We start from the raw sequence: 13889 nt of genomic DNA, 5'->3' as shown, positions 1-13889 counted from the left end.
AATAGAACGGCAGAGTGAAGCAAGTGACCTTATCGTATCTTAGGCTGAACCGTGCACAGATGGATACAATAGCAACAAGTTCAAATCAATAAATTCCGAACACGTGGACTCCTGAATTCTCCTGAGGAACCTAGCAATACATCCTGGTTATAGAGTCCTATTAGTGTATGCATACTACCTCAAAAGGGTTAACAAACTTAATGGCTTCGTAAACTTATGAAACCAAATCATAAAACGTATCGTCAACTTCCGTTGTCAATAAGCATAAAGATATAAACCCCGATTTGTACTCTAACACGCATATACAAACATGAAAACCTTTTTACAGGCTGGCTTTACTGTTGACTTATCAACTAAAATACACCCTCAACTATATTATTGGCATTAGGACAAGATCCCAACAGGGTTTAGGGCGATATCATTTCACTTTTATTGATATGATCATTTGAGCGAGACATCTGCTCTGTACTCTAAATGTTCTAGAAATGTACATTTGTAGTGAGATTTTGTAATCAAACGTTTGAAGTCATCAAGGATGTGTTTGTATCTATAACCTAGGATTCTCTTTGCCCGTAAGCTCAAAACAAAACTGTATTATCGAAACCAGTATCATGATGGGAATGACAGAAAGGTTAGTAATTATTGGTATAGATTTTATAAAATCAACATCGAAAAAACGAATTGCACAGTTCAAAATCTATCAACTTTCTGATCGTGCACCCACCGAGTAATCTTAGATGCGATTGTCCTGTTTCTAAGATATGGTTTGAAATCCTCGCCCGTTAACGTTGAACAAAATTAAAAGTGTCATTGACACAAACATGATGGATTGCGCTGTGGGCTTCTCTTTCAGAAAAGTGAATTTAGAGTTGTTTGACTTGCCGGTATCATAAAAATGTAATCTTAGTGGGCACCGTCGCAATTCTATTCTATGTATTCCTTTCATGTAAACATTGAACAAAATCAGGTATTTCATTGAAACGAGCATGATGGATTGCGCTGGCGGTCACTGTAACAGAAAGGTTAGTTGGTTTATTCCCATGTTATTGCTAATGCCAATATGTCATCTCACATCCTTTTTGACGTGTTGGACGGGAGCCATTTTAAATGAATTCTTCGGTAAATAACCTCATGGTATGAGTTGAATAAAGTCACACAATATGATGATTTTTTGTACAAGCACATGTTAAAATAGTAACTTTGAAACCTGAGCCAAGACTGAAGTAAACTGTGGCCTGTAGGAAACCCATCAACACCTGACGAACAACACAAAGAAATGGAAACAAAAACTAAAATCTCGAAGCAATGGATCACATTTCTGAGGAAGTTAGAGACAAACTCTCCACTTTGACTTTGGTCTGCTACGGTGCCAAGAGGCTTGTCACGCGGAGTGTTTGTGATGTTTCAAGTTTGAACAGTGTCGTGTTACCGCTGGTCGTATCATTGCCACTGGTACATGAGATAGAATATATCATTAGAGCTAAAAGTAAGCTCCTCCATCTTTAACTTTGTCTACAATGGAATCAAGGACTCTGTATCACATGACATATCAAGACAAGCTTCTATTATTACAATCAATGTCCTTGGTCTAAACAAGGTTGTGCTTCTTTTAGCATATTTGGTCGAGTTGTCTCGATGTTACAGGTGGTCATGAGATTCGTTGCTGGCTTGTCGCACGCTATGATGGTTAAGTGGCAACCAGCTATTCTGAACTTCAAATGGTATTTCTCCGTAGCTCGTTGGGTGCGTCGTCTGAAAGTTTGGTAATGTCAACATTTTGAGATCAATGGAACGCTGGCATCAAAAACCGTGTTTTTTGGGAAGGATATAGGTCGGTCACTTGATTCAAGATTGTTGTACTCTCATAGACACTTATGTGCTTCTATAATTTCTGACATACTTTGAAAAGTTACGCGGCACGTTGTCCACTTGGTATTATGTTTCACTGAGAGGTACTTGTGGTCTTTGTACGTTTACTTGAGTTACTGGGAGGGGTATACCAGGCCGGGATTCTAGAACAGGCATTCAGTTAATATGCATCTAATTGTCGTATGCATCAAGTTCATTACAAGATTGATACAGACCATTTCATCATCAAATTCCACAGCGCCGAATAAAAGATGGCTGGGAAGATTTGTCAGAACTCTGCTTCTAGTTTCCCGTACTTGGTGAAGTGTTGCCCGATCGTGGGGATGGAGTATTTCAGATACTTAGCACTATTATGTTTTAGATGATCATATGTTCTTTATTTTCCATTTTTTCCGAGCGAATACACCAAAATTCCTGCAACCATTCTCATTAAGTGGACTTATATTGGAAAGTGAAAAAAAATCGTAACAGTTGTGCGCATATTTATGAAGGCAGATTTATTTCCCGTAAACATTTAAGTTTCTTTTTATTTCCATACTGCATGAATTAGCTGGACGTACACTTTGGATCTGGTCTGTGATTCCTATATAGAATCTTCCATCTGCGGTGAGTCCAGAGTAAACCCATTATGTCTTCGGCTAGACGTAAAATGTTGTCCACCTAACATTAGTCCCACATTTTTGCCTGTCTGCATATTTTCGTCCCCTTCAGCGCCGAACTTGTTGTAACATTTATCTCGAGTGGCATACGTTAAGATCACTACTACAAAGTCATTCAGAAGATGAGATGTTAGTCCCACATTTTTGCTTGTCTGCATAGTTTTGTCCCCTTCAGCGCCGAACTTGTTGTAACATTTATCTCGAGTGGCATACGTTAAGATCACTGCTACAAAGTCATTCAGAAAATTGGATTTGACCTATTCATCTTGTCTGGACACAAAGGTAACTTTAATGTAAGGACCTTAAACAAATGTGTTGGAAAGCATAACATTTCACAGTTAAAAGGGTAGTTTTAATTCTTTACTCCGACAGTTTTGATTCAGGTGAACATTACTGAGAAGCCCTAGCCACATATACTTAGTAATCGAATTGATAGTCATTGACCTTACATAGTGATGTTCGAATGACTTTCAACAGATGAATTTCTCAAAGCTCATTTTCTACATGAACACATTTCCTGGTTGAACTTGTTTATTTTTTCAACTCGCATACACATTGCCGTCAACATTTACTGAAAATACAAACATTTTCGTGGCTTCTGGCACCAGAGGTGTTGTAACAAATGTCTCGAGTGGTTAACATTAAGGTTATTCCTAAGTCAATCGGTCAATCAATGTTTTGACTTACATATGCTTGCGTTGTCTGGCTCACACGAGGAACCTAATGTAAGGCTTTAATGTGCAGGACAATATAACATTTAAAGTTTGAAAGACGAATAATTAGCCGTCCAATTAGTTTAAGCTTAGACGTGACGAAGAAGACCGACCTTAGAACCTTAATTGACGTATTAACGTGTCGGCTTAACCTTCGCCTAGATCTTGGTGTTTTAGTGACTAGTTTTACTGCTCAAAGCTGCAAGAAACTCGGAGTAACCGATCCAAAATGGCGGCATGTGTTGGCAGAGGTCAAGGAACGACCATCAGTAAATCAAGTTCTGGGATTGCTCAAGAGTCTACTGTACCTAAAAATCACTGTGATATCTCTTGATCACAAACAAGCATCCCTATTTTGCCTAAAACCAATTATCTGATCTGCCAATCAATTATAAGCATACCTGTCCTTTGGAATGTCCAGTGCTAATTTATAACTAGTCGATAATTCGAGCAGATAATACATTGGTGTCTTCAGAATGCGTTTATTTATCCTGGGAAATTTTTGCATTGCCTTGGTAGCCCGGTTAACGTATTTACTTGAAATTCCTGAGTGTTAGACACACTAGCAGTTTCCCGGTGCTTACCTATCGTGACCGTAAATTTTCACAAAGTGGGTTTTTCCGCAGATTATAAAACCTGCATAGGTGTTTTCTGGTATAACTTGTTTCTAACTAACGAAGAACGTCTGTACATTGATAAGACGAAAGTTTTCTCACGAGAGGATGCGAGATCTGCGAGAATAGTCTCAGTCCTAATGAAGGCACGAATGCCATCCAAGGGCAAAACTGTTGGCGCTTGGGAAGTATGCAGAAACAATGAAACACATTTAAAATCAGTATTTTTTTCAGGAAAGGTCGCAACGCCGGACCTTTGAAAGAAGATGGTAAAGGTTGCCTTGTTGTCTATTTTGTGATGGGCATCTTTGGCGGTGGTGCTCTGTAATGGAGAAAAACAATGGCTGCCAGATGGTGTCAGTCTCTTTTGATTTGGAAATAACGCGAAGGTTTGGAAGAGCACAGCTTGGCAAAATGTCCTATGCATCACAGGCTGACACCATAACGCAGCAATGCTGTATCCCTGTAACAGAGCTCCACCACGAAAGGTGCTGGTCAGTACAAGTCTGGAAAGAGATTAATGGATCCATTTTGTAGTCAGTCAGTATTTATTTCCCGTTTCTACCTTCTGTTCCTTTCAGGTCTGAAGACGGCCTTAAGCAGAAGATGACAGAAAATTGCAACAGAAATGACGGCTTGGCAGCCGAAAAACGGCCAATCAACGCAAATGCAGACGGTAAACAAGATGGCGGCGTTTACATCCGGGCACCTCGACGTCCTGGATATTTCATCCAAAGGACACATCTCGTGATTGCGTTGGTTGTCATAGTGATTTTAATCATACTAGTCGGATTATTATCAGGATTGCTAAACTCTCGCGAGTGCGAGAATCAAAATGTTGTTACGTCTTTTGATAATCAGACGATATCACCAACACCGATTCCACAAAAACCGGGCAGTCCTCAAATCGATCCTGCTCTCCCGTGGGGGAAAGTCCGACTCCCATCTAACATCACACCGTCCTATTACATCATCGAGCTGCGTGTTGACTTAGAAAAATTCATTTTCCTAGGAAATGTGACGATAACTTTAAACATAACTGGAAATACACAGTACATCATAGTGCATCAGGCCGATCTTAAAATAGACGATGCTAGTGTGATTGTGTTAGAAAAAGTCGGCTTCTACTCTCACGCTTTGGAGGTAGAAGAGAGCTTCCACGTGCCCACCCACCAATTTTACGTGGTCAAAGTCAAACAGGAGCTACAAGTGGGGAAAATATACACCATTCAAATCGGGAAATATCAGGGAGACATTCGCTACGACATTCTTAGAGGGATTTATAGGAGCTCGTATACGACTCCTAACGGGACCGTACGGTAGGTGGCGTTGTTTTTCACTTCTAGTTGTTGTTGTCGTTTGCCCGGTAAGAATGATATCTGGTCAGTCACGGAAACCCGCCCCGAGAAAGAAAGATAAGATAAGCGCAATCACCAAAAGTGATTATCCCTGCCTCTATCCAAGGTCGGGTTTGCTCGTCTTTGGTTAAACTTGATGCGTTACCCATCGACTACGATCAACCATCATCAAAGAGACCTCACCCTGTCGTTCCTGATATCAGTTGCTGAAGGCGTTGATTATTGCATCTGCATCAAAGGACCTGCGCCCACGAGAGTGCGGCGGGGCGACGTGCCCATCAAGAGCTGAACTGTAGAGTGTCCCATTCCCCCGCCGGATCACCAATTAGACCGATCCAAGGCCCACTTATCCCAGGTAATTATGGCAATTAAGGATGATTACTCTGTGATGGGGGAAAATCCTCGGAGGAGATAGGAAGAGACTCTTGTCTAAGGATGATGAGACGAGAATGTTTTTGCAGTCTACCGTGCCATGAATTGTACCTTGCAATTTTTGTAAGACTTGTAAACTGCGGCTTTATTTACTGTGAAACATTATTTATTGCCGATAGGCTCGACATAGGGTCCTCCATAATCAGTAGCCTTCCGATAAACTCGACAGAGTCCGGACAGTTGCGGACAGACCCAACATGTGGTCCTCAAGCCAGCCTGCTGTAAACCCAATCTAGCCTTGGCAATATCTCTAGCAGGACTTGTCTGGTGATCTTGATCAGACGAAACAGTGATCACCCCAGTGATGCATTGCCTAACTGACGCGCCTTGCTGCAAACCCAATCTGGCCTTAGCATCTTCTATGAAAGTACTTGTCCAGCAATCAGATAAGACAGAAGAGTGGTCAGCCCCACTTTACCTAAACCTGTAATGCATTGCCCAGGTTTGGAACAGTCATTCGTGTCGACAGGCGCATCTAGCTGCAGACCCAATCTGGCCTGGCCAACATCTATGAAAGTACATGTACTTCTCAATCTATCAGATCCTACAAAATGGTGATTATCCCTCATAACGGGTCCTGATCACCGTGATTACACCAATTTGTGCCGAATCAAAGGACGCTGAATACCTTTGTTATGCGGCACCTGTACTCTGGGGACAAGGCAAGCATCTCGAAAGCGATGCTGAGGGGAGACACATGGACTGGAGCCGGGGGAGTGGGGCAGATTATGCTGACCGTGTGGCCGATATGTGAGAAGTGTCACGATTGAGCCAAGATCATCTCTTCATCTTCCCCTAGCACCTATTTTGGCCCCATTTAAACAAAACAAATCCACAACATCAGTTCCTGGGTATACCTTGGACTGGTTTCTGATATGCCTTACCTCATCTTACCCCTCACCACGCAGCTAAAAGAATTCAGGCCTTACCTAACACACCTTCAAACAATGCCCGCTCACACCTGGGCCTAAATTCCCATTGTTCTACTGTTTTATCAAAGGGTTATTAGGGCAAGCCTTGATGACATCGACCCCCATGAAACACCTTGACCGCTTTTGAATAACGCCTACAACCAGCTAGCATTGCGCTAGCTGTGGCTATCTCATTAACCGCTGGTCGCAGCATCAGCAACCTGGGCCGCGACCCCAGGGCATACTTCAACATGATTGCGATCAGATCTGGTAAATAACTATAATACAATGGACTTATCCCTCCTGCTAGGTGATAAACGAGTTGATGGCAGGAATGATGGACTAGATCAAATAAGGCGAGATTCCTTCGTGAGAAAGCGCCAGAATAATCGTCACCTGGTGTAGGACACGTTTTTAAGCTTTGATGATTCGATTTAAAACATATCTCTCAAAAAGAAAGGGTCTGAATTAACAGCACTATTTTACAAAGGTGTACACGGTTTCAAGTTATCATTAACCAGAATAAATTTTAATCTGAAATATTTAAGATCGAGACCTGGAATTTGTAATGGCTGATTCGGTCTGGTTAACCCGTTGTGATGCTCACGCTCCCGTTGGGACTCTATGCTAAACCAATCTATCAAGTTTTGATGTCAATGATTCAGTCTCAACGGCGGTATAGTTTAAATTGAATTTTATAGTTACGCCGATTATGATCTGTTTTTTATCGAAAATATTTCGAGTTCAAAGGGTGTTTGGCATAATTGAATACATGATTAAGTGCGTGAACATAACTTCGAAGTGGCAATTGCGTGGTCGAGTAGATCGGAATGTCCACATGATATATCAATATGCCATTCAAGCAATTGAAAGTTAGCAGACAGCTTCAAAAGACGACTGAATACGGCAGAATGTAAATAAAGTTTGCAAATTCCTCGTGCACACGTTGCTTATCAAGTCAATTATCGCAATATTTAGATAGGATATAGGTCTTTTCAGATAGGTCTTTTCAGATGGTCTTTTAAATCTTTCTGGTCTTTTAAATCTTTCTCCTTTATTTAATAAGTCAGTTATCGCATGGTACTCTGAAATGGCTACATGATGGAGAATGGAAAAACCCGCTGAATCTTGCCGAATATAGAAAAAGAGCAATAATGATTCCAATATGCTTCAGTCAAGTGGTCATCGGATTTCTATTAATCATTCACCGAGGCAGACACAAGTGAAATACGAGAAATGATAAAGTGCGAGTGCGTTAGTCTGGTGATATCGATATTGTCGGCCAAAAACTTCTATAACGAATCAAGGCTGATGCTCTACCGTAGAAAATAACACCATGACGTTCAATTTGTCTACGGTTTAGAGGCACCCTCAGCGTCTACCATCTCGTTGGAAGTATTGGGGGGTGAAATCCTGAATATCTCGACGTGTTCCTCTGCCGAAATATCCGATATTTCACATCAAAACTCCCTTAATACCCCCCCCCCCCCACAACTCCCAAAACTCCCAAAACATGTATAAATGTATCGATGATAATAGATTTATACTGGTAGTTTCGGGGTAGCGGCAAGAGAAACCACGTCAACGAGAGTAGAGGCACTGGCGACAATTCTGCCTGTGTAGACAATATAGATAAGGAAATAACAGCAAAAGAAATTGTCGTGTCGAGCGTTTTATTATTTAGCTAAATACAGTTGTAACAGACATTTGAACCAAGAGTTGCAACAATTATCGTTTTACACATGTAAGAGCATGAGAAATGATACAAACTAGACGGTTATCGAGACATATTTTGACAACTGTATAGCATGCTGATACGACATGGTGACCGAGGTGAGAAACGGTCTCTAAATAACACGAGGCAATGTATTAAATGAGGTATACAGTTTGAAGTCCGACTCCACCTTGCTTGTTAACGCTGGGGCTGCGGCTAATCGTTGAGCAAGGGCGCATGGTTCTTCCGAGAGAATCTTGAATTTGAAAGCCGAGTGACTCCAAAGCCTAAAACGAAACGCAGAAATAGCTTAGCTAAAATTTGTCAAGAGTAAAATGGACAACTGACAGGCAAGAAGCTCGACCTCCAACCCACGTGAAGAAAAGAATCTCCACTCGGGCAGTTGACCCGGTGTAATAGAACAGGATGCCCTATAGGGCAATTAAATTTACCTAAGTCATGATTTTCATTGCACCCTAGGGCAGGCTAGTTCATGCCTCCTGTGAGACTGAAATTATTTGCCCTTGGCAGAGACGCGGAAATGTGTTGAATAACGGTGCGGTATCAGTTTAAGCCTGCATGTAACCTTTAATTACCGAGTAATATGGGAACCTAGGCCTCAGGTTTGTAAACTGATTTCACAATGAAAAAACGGGGTTGCTGCCAGTTCGCCTCGTTGGCGCAGTGTGCTAATGCGTTGGTTTATTCCCTTCAGACTCTAGGTACCCAGGATCGAATCTCTGCCATCTCTAATGCGTATTTTCTCGTTGTTTCTTCATAATGTTATCTGTGTATAATAAGCATATTACGGTCATTACTATGCAAACTCATTAACCCATTGACACGTTTCTATTAGGACTGGATTTTATTCACCAAAAAAATGATTATTCAATTTTATTTTGTCCTGAAGTCCTCAATGATAAATCAACAATTCTTTTTATACTCGTGCATCAGAATCTGAATCTTGTACAAGTGGTTGGCCTTCGTCTTCTTGTCTGCCCGAGCAAGACGGCGTCGGGTGGCATCAGCGGAGGCAGGCGGCAACGTTGGTTTAGAGTCGGGCCTGCAAATAATGATTGAAATGCAGTTATGCGATCATGATAGCGTGTACAACACTACGAAAGCCCACATTCCACTTCCCACATTCCACTTCCCACATTCCACTTCCCACATTCCACTTCCCACATTCCACTTCCCACATTCCACTTCCCACATTCCACTTCCCACATTCCACTTCCCACATTCCACTTCCCACATTCCACTTCCCACATTCCACTTCCCACATTCCACTTCCCACATTCCACTTCCCACATTCCACTTCCCACATTCCACTTCCCACATTCGTAACGCAAAGTTCTTCATGAATGATTAAATGATTAAATGATTGTTTTTAACAAAGCCCAATCAAAATGAACTGATGACAAAATGGATGAACAGCTGACGTTTGTTTAGCGCCGTCTTTGATAATGGAGAGTTGGTCATAAGGATTTATCTCTAAAATTATTCTATGAAAAATACTTGGTAAATATAAGTACACTTAAATAAGAAAATTATTAACAAGCAATACCCATGCACTCATCTCCATATAATACGATTTTGATATAAGCTATAAGGACGGTTATAAATTAACGGATTTTAGGGGGGGGCAGAGACACGCTAGATTGGGTGTAACCTGGCCTCAGTCCGTCCATACCACAGCGCCTCAGTCGGTAACCAGCGGTACCAGGCCGAGGTCACGATGTCGAATTTGGAATTTGGAATTTGGAATTTCGCATTTCCAATTTGGAACGAGTGTTTATCCAGCCCAGGCATCAGATAAAATTACATTTCATCTAAATTCAGATTTGTTTTTTACATCGAGGGGATGCACATCTGATGAGAGTAAGACTGAATTTGAAATTTAGAATTTGGGATTTCGCATGTGGAATTTGGAATTTCGCCTTCTGGGCTTTCGTGAAGCACATTTTTACAGATATCGCCCAATATCGCTACGTGTAACCTGAATTTAAATCAAGGCGACGAGTTTACGTTTCTTAATAAAAAATCACTCGTAGTTTGAAGCACCAACGATTGAATTTATTTCACCCACCTGTTGTTTTATACCATTCACCATGGTCTTCAGTTCCTTGCTGGTGGTACAATTCTGCAAACGATAAACGGCTCTTACAGGCTTTGCTTCTATAATCTTGTATGGCCCTGTCCATGGGTGGTCCATTTTTCCTCCCTTTCTGTCATCCTTGTCATTTTTCTTCCAGACTAAGTCGCCTACTTCGAATGGCTAAAACAAAGAAAATGATATGTGTACATGAATGTTTATGTACTACACGATGTTCACATTTAGCACAATATTATATCTACGTGAAAAGATTTATTTAGGAAGATTCTGATAAAAACGGATTTTGCTCTACATCCGTGTGATAATCAATGACGTCGGTAATATTTCCAGGTTTCAAACCATACCACTGCTCAAAGATGCGAAGTGTAAGCACAGTAAATCGAAAAGCACAAATTCTTTTGGTCGCAGGGATAAGTGATGTCCATTTTGCTTACCTTTCCGACATTGTGGCGCTTGTCAAAATGAAGCTTTTGTTTGGACTGTGCGTTTTTTTATGTTCTTGAGTACGTCGGGTCCACATGCACTTCTGTACTGTATCAGATTTCGGGATCTGGCCTGGATATCCTCAGTCGTAGGATCGGGTTGTGTCACAGGAGTATGCGTCTGATATTCATCAATGAGTCTTGCTTCCCTAAAAAGTAGAAAGGTAATCAAACATCGATCTCGGCAACTGATAACGCCTAAGGGTTCCATGAATGATGCAGCGGAGGTCGGCGTCCGACATTCATTCAGGATGTTACGTTAGTAAAGTAGTACGAAGTAAGAAGTATACGAGGACTGCCAGCAATTCTGGAAATAACACTAGTACACAAGTCATGTTTATTTTTCAAAATGTAATCCCATACTCTCCGTCGCTGCAATGAATTTCTGGAAGGTTTGACATGCCTCGTTGCCAAATCTAACATTTCCAGTATAGCAGCAAATAATCGTAAGGTGCCGAAAAAAATTCGATTTTTTCTTCAAAAGAATGTTTGTTCCTTACCTTCCATGCAATAGATAAAATGGCGTAATTTCATCGTGGTATGTATGGTCGTTCGGTAGGCGAACACTCAGCTTTGTAAGTACGTATCCCAGTCATTCTGTTTTACGGTGCAGAATTTGAGTTGGTTACAAAGAGTTTGGTTGTACCTCTGTCTGTCCGTTCGTTCGTGGATGGTAGGGCGAAGTCACTCGACGAGTGGCATGCATCGCTTTAATGAGTTCATCCAATACCTTGTTGCAGAATTCGCTGCCTTGGTCAGAAACGACCTGTGGACATCCGTGTCTGGAAAGTGACGTTAACAGATTAGAAATGAGAGTAGGGTTCACCGCCAGTGGTGGTAACTTTTCGCTAAGGACATGCATGTTGGTGAAAATTGCAACATACAGAGAAGGTGCTACCACGTGGACCTGGCAGCCGACATAATGAATCTCAGTAACGGTTACTACTGAAGTGCCCATCACCAAATACGACTTGGAATATAGGATATTTTAAATTAACTTTATTAAAATCATCCCGTTTTTTTTTTCACAAGCAAAACATACATTACTCACCTACACATTACCAACAAGTACATTACTTTTGCAACCTCTTCAGCGGTCTTGCTCTTTAGTGGCGCCGCCTCAGGCCACTTTGTGAAATAATCTGTGATAGTACAGATATAGTTGCTTCCCTGGGTTGTAGGTGGCATCGGCCCAACAACATCGATCCCAATCTGAAAATAAATAAGTTAAAAATCCAGGCTAGACCTTGTGTTTCGATGGATCTAGAGTAATGTAACCTCTAGGACTGTAAAAACGACGGCGAGCTTGTCGAAACAATTCTTCGTACAAATTCATATCCTGATCTCGAGTTGAAGCAGCAACAGATGATAACTCCTCCAAATATAAAAGGAGTAGAGACTAGTTTGGTTTTTCGTGCAGGGCTAGAGATCTCACCTTTGATTTAGCGGTTTTTACTTGATCCGACTTTTTGGCGGGCAGGCATAGTACTTTCCTCGGGGGTTGATCATGATCATCTGTAGACCCAGACGGCGCTGGCTCCTGAAATATAAATTTCGAATATCCGGCATTATTATACGGCTAGTATGAAGTTTGGCATAACTAGTCCTGCCCAACTCTTGAATGTATTATGAGACATCTCTAAGCTTTTGAATAAAGATTAAATACATTTTATGCATATTCACCTTCATACTTGGCCTGCCGGTCGTCCCATTTCATTGGCGAAGATTATTGCATGGTGAGCGAGCATTCGGGCTGCACCATCGGACTTCCCTAGGGCTGCTAGCATCGGACTTCCACTAGATTCTCTCCTGCGAGTCTTTTGAACTCGCCAGCTAATTCTTGGGTGTCAAGGTCCTCTAGGCGTTCTTCTTTGGAAAATCGTGCAAACTCTTTTGGGTCGTCCGACACGTTAAACCTAGCAAACAATGGCAGTAGGTTCTTACCGACCAGTGAAGGTTTCTTTTCAGCACCGTTGGTTGTAACATCTGGAACAAAACATACAAATCTACGTTAGGAATGTTCATGTGATTATGATGAATACAGTCATAGTTCATGTGATTATTTCTTGCAGGACTCTTATACTTGCATGCTGCACGACTCTCACTTGCGTGCTTTCATTCAAACATTGATACATATATGCATTCATTCATCAAAGAGAAATAAGAAGAACATGAAAGAAATTTGAGCGAAAGTGGAAGAGAAATCGAGTGTCCGTCACAGCTGGAAAGACGGCAAGAAATTCGGAGTAGCATGGTAGGCCTACATACTACCTAAAGGAAATGTAAAAGACATGCAGGGCCTGCACCTTGTTTGAGCAAAAGTAGTATGGGCGGAGGCGAAATATGGACAAAGGGAAACCGGCCGAGCATGCTGCACGACTCTACTTATGCGTGCTTTCATTCAAACATTGATACATATATGTATTCATTCATCAAAGAGAAATACGGAGAACGAGAAAGAAATTTGAGCGAAAGTGGAAGAGAAATCGAGTGTCCGTCACAGCTGGAAAGACGGCAAGAAATTCGGAGTAGCTTGGTAGGCCTACATACTACCTAAAGGAAATGTAAACACATGCAGGGCCTGCACCTTGTCTGAGCAAAAGTAGTATGGGCGGAGGCGAAATATGGACAAAGGGAAACCGGCCGAGCAAATCGAGAGAAAAATCCGAGACAATGGAACCCGCATGTTTACTTACGATGAGTAGAGGAGTGAGCCAAAACGATGTTGACGATCCGAAGGCGAAATACGGAATGGACAGAGCCGTTCATTTGGCCAGAATTTATACTTTCCATCTGACGCTAGAAGGCGCTGATGGTGCCAACCTTGTCCGCATTGGCGGCTTCAGGACTGGACGTCCGATCTCGCAACTTCCCGTGTGAACAACATCAATCCTGAAGACGCCATTGTGGGCAAAGGTGAAACTGAAGACGATCTCCAGTAAATGCGATTCCATACTCTTTTCGACACGATGGTCGGCCTGAATAGGCAATCTGCAGGGTAAATACATCAGGAGTAAACCT

General features: G+C 41.7%; 1 protein-coding gene across 4 annotated transcripts in view; it reads left to right on the top strand.

Annotated features, from left to right (window-relative positions):
• The window catches only part of LOC135498727 (aminopeptidase N-like), a 43557-nt gene that overhangs the window by 16242 nt on the left and 13426 nt on the right, over positions 1-13889 (top strand). For all 4 annotated transcript variants that reach the window (XM_064789111.1, XM_064789112.1, XM_064789114.1 and 1 more), the window contains exon 2: positions 4437-5174. In XM_064789111.1, the coding sequence (XP_064645181.1) occupies positions 4437-5174 (738 nt within the window). The remainder of the gene's footprint in view (positions 1-4436; positions 5175-13889) is intronic.

This window comes from Lineus longissimus, chromosome 14 (genome assembly GCF_910592395.1).
Source record: "Lineus longissimus chromosome 14, tnLinLong1.2, whole genome shotgun sequence".
Classification (NCBI taxonomy): domain Eukaryota; kingdom Metazoa; phylum Nemertea; class Pilidiophora; order Heteronemertea; family Lineidae; genus Lineus; species Lineus longissimus.
The sequence above is the reverse complement of the archived record's forward strand: the minus strand, read 5'-3'. Positions and strand labels throughout refer to the sequence as shown.